This window comes from Triticum aestivum, chromosome 5D, assembly GCF_018294505.1.
Source record: "Triticum aestivum cultivar Chinese Spring chromosome 5D, IWGSC CS RefSeq v2.1, whole genome shotgun sequence".
Classification (NCBI taxonomy): Eukaryota; Viridiplantae; Streptophyta; class Magnoliopsida; order Poales; family Poaceae; genus Triticum; species Triticum aestivum.
The window spans coordinates 52,067,329-52,074,127 of record NC_057808.1 but is presented as its reverse complement, the minus strand read 5'-3'; the positions used below and the strand labels follow the sequence as shown (position 1 = coordinate 52,074,127).

At 42.2% G+C, this 6,799-nt stretch overlaps 1 protein-coding gene across 6 annotated transcripts; it reads right to left on the bottom strand.

Moving 5' to 3' along the window:
- Nucleotides 1-706: 706 nt before the first annotated feature.
- On the bottom strand, nucleotides 707-6,387 carry LOC123119392 (pentatricopeptide repeat-containing protein At4g18520, chloroplastic). Of its 6 annotated transcripts, none has more exons than XM_044539189.1 (4): nucleotides 4,288-6,387; nucleotides 3,650-3,795; nucleotides 1,501-1,883; nucleotides 707-1,419 (listed from the first exon to the last, which is right to left on the bottom strand). In XM_044539189.1, the coding sequence occupies exon 1, from the start codon at nucleotides 6,145-6,147 to the stop codon at nucleotides 4,288-4,290; it is 1,860 nt and encodes a 619-aa protein (XP_044395124.1). In that variant the 5' UTR covers nucleotides 6,148-6,387; the 3' UTR covers nucleotides 707-1,419; nucleotides 1,501-1,883; nucleotides 3,650-3,795. The 6 variants fall into 6 exon arrangements, with proteins under 6 accessions (XP_044395124.1, XP_044395126.1, XP_044395123.1 ...); XM_044539191.1 differs by having other exon boundaries at nucleotides 3,650-3,746; XM_044539188.1 differs by having other exon boundaries at nucleotides 1,501-3,795.
- Nucleotides 6,388-6,799: the final 412 nt, after the last annotated feature.

The window sequence follows — 6,799 nt, the reverse complement described above, 5'->3', positions numbered from 1 at the left end:
ATCCCATCCTCCGCCTACTTTCTTTCTCACGGCCTGTCGCATATTTCATTAGAGGTACATCATAAAAAACATTGCAACTGAAACATGCTTTTGTTATTGCCCTCTAATGATTACTTCCTCCGTTCCTAAATATAAGTCATTTTAGAGATTTCACTAGAGACCACATACGGATGTACATACACATATTTTAGAGTGTAAATTCACTCATTTTGCTCCGTATGTAGTTCATATTGAAATCTCTAAAAGGACTTATATTTAGGAACGGAGGGAGTATATTACACTGCATCTTCCTATATCAGAATCTTTCTCACAGGCACCAAATAAATTTCAGATGCAACAGATCATTCAGGAACACCAAGGTGCTGGACATAACAATAATGTGCAAGCCCCCTTGGTGAAGTCCTAACGCTCACGTTACTTGGAACCTACACATCTCAGCTATGTTATTAAGCTAATTATGCCTGCTTTTTATTGCATTGCCCCTTTTCTCTGGTAAAAAACCTGATGGGAAACACATTAGGATGGCAGGGATGAACCATAGTTGGAATGTCGGCATTGCAATAGGTGATACATGTATTTGGAGGCAACTCAAAGCAGTGTCAAACTAGATATGTCTTTCTGCTTCAAAGGAAGGCAAACCAACCATGGTGGCTGTCGAGGTGCATCAGATATGAGGAATTGCCTAGATAAACAGAGTTCCCATCCGTAAAGACACGTCTTGATCACTATTTTTTGCTTGGCTGTTCTAGTAGCAAAATCTCGTTTCTATACATTTGTGTGTGTACACACACTAGGTATTGTAGCCTAGAATTTAGATATTTTGTAGCTCATTTAATTAGCACTAGAAGCAGCTTGAACCTGTCCAGGTTCAGTAGCCAAAGTCCATTACAACACGAATACTTGTACTCCATGAATATGGCTTAATACGCTACTACTACCCAGCTTTGCAGCACCAAAATCATCACTCTGTTCTCTAGTTATTAACTTATTTGTGCTGCCATAAGGTGTAGGGAAAGCTGCTTAGTGCTGCTACCGTGCCATAAGGGAGAGGCTGTCATTTCCAACAGTTGTGACCTGGACTCGAGATTAGGGCAAGATGAGCACAGTCAAAAGTCAAGAAAACGCACCTTAAAACAAAGATTTTATTATGTATCTGAAAGCGTTCATGGGATTTGTCAAGTTGGGAAATTTTTCTATACATATTTTAAAAAAAGTTAATGTAAAATAAAAAAAATTGAAGGAAAGGGCAGATATTCTTAGAGCTTTCTTTCTTTCTGCTGCGACAATATCATTATTCATTACCAAACACCATCAGCCTGTCCAAAACTAGATCAAAGCCAGATTTGATTATCTTTACCTTTTCCTCTCCAGCATCCACATTGGCCGTTTCCGTAACTGCCATGTTTGCATCTGTAGGCCCTATTATCCATTTTAAAAAGAAGGGGAGAGATTATGACTCAGTTTGTTAAATGTAAAAGGAATCACTTGAGCCCGACACACCTTTGCATGATTCTCCGTCTGACTTTCTGCAGTCATAAGGCCTGTTTCAAGAAGTGGAAGACAAAATAAAATAATCAGCAAAATAACCGTTTATTCACATAGAAAATTATTGTGTGGAGCAATACAAAGAGTAGTACAGGTTTATAGTATCCATGGAATCTCCAGTTGGGAAAAATCCATAGTCCATGAGGATAGATGAAACTTTTTTTTTTGACAGAAAGACGGTAAGGGAGGTCCCTACAGTATAATTGGTGCAACAAACCCAAATTGCAAGTACCATGCCTTGAACCTGGGTGGGTGGGAAGGCATCAACCCCTTTCCATCACTAGGCTATGCCTTAGTCTGCTAGATGAAACATGTTGAAAGACCTCCACATGGGGCACCTACATGACATACAAGCTGTTGTATAAGGCAATATATCGCTAACATAAATCTATTGTTTATACAATGTACCAATTCTATAACCAATTGTAAGCAGCGAGATGATTGAAAGAATTGTTTGGAGGAGAAAACTGCAATTATGCAATATGAGTTAGAAGGCAATAGAACAGTGTGCAAAAGGAGTTATCACATTCAATTCACTACTTAGTTTTATAAACTGCCCAATATACATATTCGGATTCATTAGATTGATGTATCGTGTCTATCTTAAAGCAAAATCTGTTAGCTTCCACAAGTTCTGTAGTCAGAATTTATGATCTAGACGCTTCAAAGGTATGAGTCCAGAACTGCATCACACTTCTGTATATTTAACTGAACTTTACAGTTCTTCAAATTCCAACTATTTGAAATCGCTTCAATTGTTTTGTTTTGGTTTCCCAAAGAGAAAGGTGTCAATTTCTTCAGGCTATACGATCCAAATGAAGTTCAGACAGACTTAAAAGTTAAGTCATGAATTGCATACACCTAGTGTTTGCTGAATTAAATTGAACTGTCCTCTGGGGCCACAGACAAGTTAAGGTAATGAGCTCCAACTCCCTGTTTCTTGCAGGACCTGGAGTTTGTAGGCTAAATAAAGTACCATTAGCATAAATTTTCAGTCTAACATGAATAAAGAAGGCTCATGTCAACACCCTTAATATACCCCTAGCTCCAGCACCTAGATTTTTTGGAGCCCCAGACAGCTGCCACCATAAAAAATATGGAAGTGCTTGTTTTTGCCAATTTATCTGCCATGCATCCAGAAAATAAACAGAGAGAAATGACACATGTGCATGTTCTCTATTCATGCACCATGCAATAGCATTAACCAAACACTTGATGTTGATATGGGAAATTTTACTGCTACAAACAATACAAGGCAGTGACAAAACCAGAAAATAGACATAAGTGAAGCCAAGAACAAACAAAATTGGCATTCACACTGTACTCATGTCAGACATATTAATATGGAGATTGAGTGTTTCTGTCACAAATGTTTTCACTATTTACAGATGCATTAAGTATTCACTGTAAGCTTTGCATTTCCATGACAAAAATACATATGGTACTGGAAAAGGAACTAACATTCTCCTTTTAGTTGTAGTGTGTGACTTCAATGCAGAAATCATCAATAATTATATCTATCATGAACTCATATAGCAATCTCCTTCACAATGTAACAATCAAGCGGTGTCTTAGAAGATGAAGCACAAAAGGTGTTCTTACAGTTTGTTTGCCCGTTCGATGATGAAGATAAAAGGAAAGAAGTGGCCAGACAGGGGATCTAATGTCAATGAGTATATGGATAACTAATAACAGGCTGGTTGTTACTAATACTTTTGACATAAAACATTTCATTAGAATAACTATTACAACGGCTTTACTCCATCAATTATTTGCTCTTGTTTTATTATCTCTGTCATCACCTTTCCCAAGTGTTCAGAAATAAGAGGGGTTTGTATCTGATTACATTATATGGCAAGCTAAACATTAGAGCAAGAATGAGCTATTCAAGCAACAAACCGATGAAGTGGATGGAAACTTTCTGAATCTAAGAAACATCTTGGGTTTTAGATTCTTTCAATGAACAAGAACAGAATTTAGTGAGAAAAATATTAGAGAACATGTTAAATTGGTATATAGCATCAAGCAAGAAAAAAGAAATATGCTTCTTGAAAAAATATTCACAAACTACGCATTCTCCGCACATATTACCAGGAAACTACACCTTTTTTTAGCATGAGCTGCAACATTATGCCAACCGGTCAACCACTCTGAAGTCAGCAGAGCCACATGTGCATCACATTTGGTTCATAGTTGTCCAGCTGGTAAAATGTGAAGCTTTATGATAACATTAGCACAACAAGTACAAATCTGGGATAAGGGTTTGAAAAGTAGTAGTTCAGTGATAATTTTGAGATAGATAATTGCTGCAAGAAAAGTTCATTTGTTTAAGCAAGATAACTCTGAAAACATTGCAGCAAAATAATAATAAAAAATTGGTGTAAAATCAAAGGCAAGGTTCAACGATATATAACAGTTCCATCCTCCATATTACCCCAAAGAAAACCTCATATATATATGCTACTTGGCTTTCAGGTAGAATACACCAACTCTGGAATTCAGAAACTAAAACTCTTAACAGTAAATAAACAATATCAATTACCTAGCATCACTAGTGCAGGAAACAGAGTAAAGTAAATCAATATTTCTTTTCATGAGATTGCTCAATCTCAAAAGCAATCACATCACATGATAACCGATACAGAGTACGCGGAGAACTACTAGTAGCATAAATAGTTAAGCTAACTGCCAGAACTCTGTACAGATTAATCCCTAGAAATTAACTCAGACAGTAAATTTTACCTATCTTAGTGAACCAGTATTCGAACCAGAAAAAGAGATGGAATCTGACTTCCATTGAAGATCACCGCATGATGTCAGAACTTTTGAAAGCATAAAGTCATCAGCATCGTGCCCTTGTTGCTGCATTAGGTACATATACTTAAAAGCCTCTTCACAGAGGCCATTCTGAGCAAATCCTGTAATTATCACTTTCCATGTTACCAAGTTGTGTTCTGGCATGGCGTTGAAGACTCGTCGAGCTTCGTCAACTTTTCCACACCTCATGTACATATCGATCAATGAGCTTCCCACAAACACATCTGAGAAGGCAGGAGTCTTGTTAACAACACCGTGAATCCTCCTTCCATCTTGCAGAGCCTCTAGTTTCGCACAGGCTTTCAAAGCTGAGGAATAAGTGTAGGTATTTGGAGTCACACCATCCCATAACATATCATCTAATGACTTGAGTGCTTCAGCACTATGACCAACACTATTGTAGCCTGAAATCATAGCTGTCCATGAGACAGCATCACGGTCTGGCATTTCTTCTAGAATTCGTGCAGCATATGTATACTCTCCACATTTACAGTAGCACCAAACAAGCGTACTCCCAATTTGAAGATTCTCTTGGATCGAATTCTTTATTACCTGTGCATGCAGTTCCTTACCAAGACTGAGTGATCTTATGGAGCCACAGGCACTAAGAAGACCAACAATGGTAAGGTTGTTAACAGACACCCGTCGCGTCTTCATCTGTCGAAACAACATGATAGCCTTTTCAGCCTGGCTACTCTGCGCATAGCCCGAGATCAGAGAAGTCCATGTAATAGTGTTTCTTCTAGGCATCATATCAAACACTGCCTGAGCATCAGACACTTCCCTGTTTCTGGCATACATGGTAACAAGAGCACTGCCGACATGGATGTCATTTTTGAACAACTTCTTCACAAGAGCACCATGCAGCTGCTTCCCACATCTTAGAGCCTTCTCTTCTGCGCAAGCCTTGAGGATGCTGCACACCGTGAACTCGTTAGGGTGAAATCCCTCAGAGATCATCGCCGGAAACATCTGAAGGGCCTTATCCCCATGCCCATGCTGCACATAAGCTGTGATCATTGTTGTCCACGAGATGACATCACGAGAGGTCATCTTATCGAACATCATTGAAGCACTGGCAACATCACCACACTGAGCATAGAAGTGTGCGACGGCACTATCCAGAATCACATTGCTCCACCCTCCTTTCACAACACAACAATGGACCTGCCGCCCTAGCTTAGCATTGGATTGCTCACCACAAGACTTCAACAGGCAAACGAGACTCAAGCTGTTACCTCGCTCCCCGCTGGCCATCATATCCAAGAACAGCCTGACGACCTCACTGTAGTTGCCCGATTTCTGATACCCATTCATCATAGCCGTCCACGACACAACAGTCCTCTCAGGCATTTCATCAAACACCTTCCTCGCGTCTGAAATCTCATGGAACCTCGCATATGAAGTGATCAAATTATTAGCCAGAAAAATCCCCGGACCATCTGGCGACCGCACAGCAACCCCGTGCACTCGCCGAACATCGGCCACGGTGCCGCAAGAACGCAGCCAGGAAGCAAGCGTCTCCGCGTCCGGGGAGCCTGGCGAGTGCCCCTCCGCCTCAGGGTCTTGCTCCGGAGGGCCGTAGCCACCATCTGGATGCGCTTGGGCACGCAAGGGTTGGTCCCCGGTCCGGAAAGATTGCGCCCCGAAATATTGATGCTCGGCCTTGCTGCTCTTGTGCCGGCGGAAGCTGCGTACTTTCCGCGGGGAGCTGCTCTGCTGCTGGAATGGTGGGAGCGGATAAGTTTGGATTCCCGGGGGCGAGAGAGAGCAACAGAACAGCATCTGGTTTCCTCCCTCCCAGCTCCGGCGCGCGGGTGGAATCGGAGAGCTGGAAGAGGGGCGAAGGGAAGACAACACCGGGCACGGACGGAGTGGTGTACCTGGTGGTCCCCCGCCCGCTCTAGGAGGCGGCGAGCAAGCGGCGCAGCACCGGCGGCGAAGGGTGGGGAAGTGAAGTGGCTGGAGGTGACGATGGGGAGACTCGGGTTGCCTGCCGGAGGCGATGATGGTGTTGCTTGGCGTCGCTCCGGCGAGTGTGGGGTGTGGATGGGTTTTTGTTTTCTTTCTGCTTTCTTTCGTGGATTTTGTCCAGCGAGTGGACCAGGGTTTACAAGAGTTAATATTTTTCCCAAGAGCTGAGCTAAAAACATGTTAGATTTTCGGAAATCTTATCTAGCTGACATCAGATATTAAAACTTTCCGAGCGAACGCCTTTTTAACCGTTGGATTGAAAATGCGGATCTTAAAGCATCTCAGTGTCACGTCAGAAGGACCAGCCCATTCGCGGGAACCTGACCACACAGGACGCGTACACGCCCTATGCAATCAACAGCGGGTGCCCCCCTCCCCCTTCGCGTCCCATTTGCCTCATTTTCGAGCGCATAGAGTGAGTGAGAGAGAGCGACCTCGCGCCGGTGTCCTTGACAGGGACCAC

Coding starts and splice junctions, on each gene's coding strand:
- LOC123119392 (XM_044539188.1), bottom strand. CDS start 6,147: ATGCTGTTCTGTTGCTCTCTCTCGCCCCCGGGAATCCAAACTTATCCG.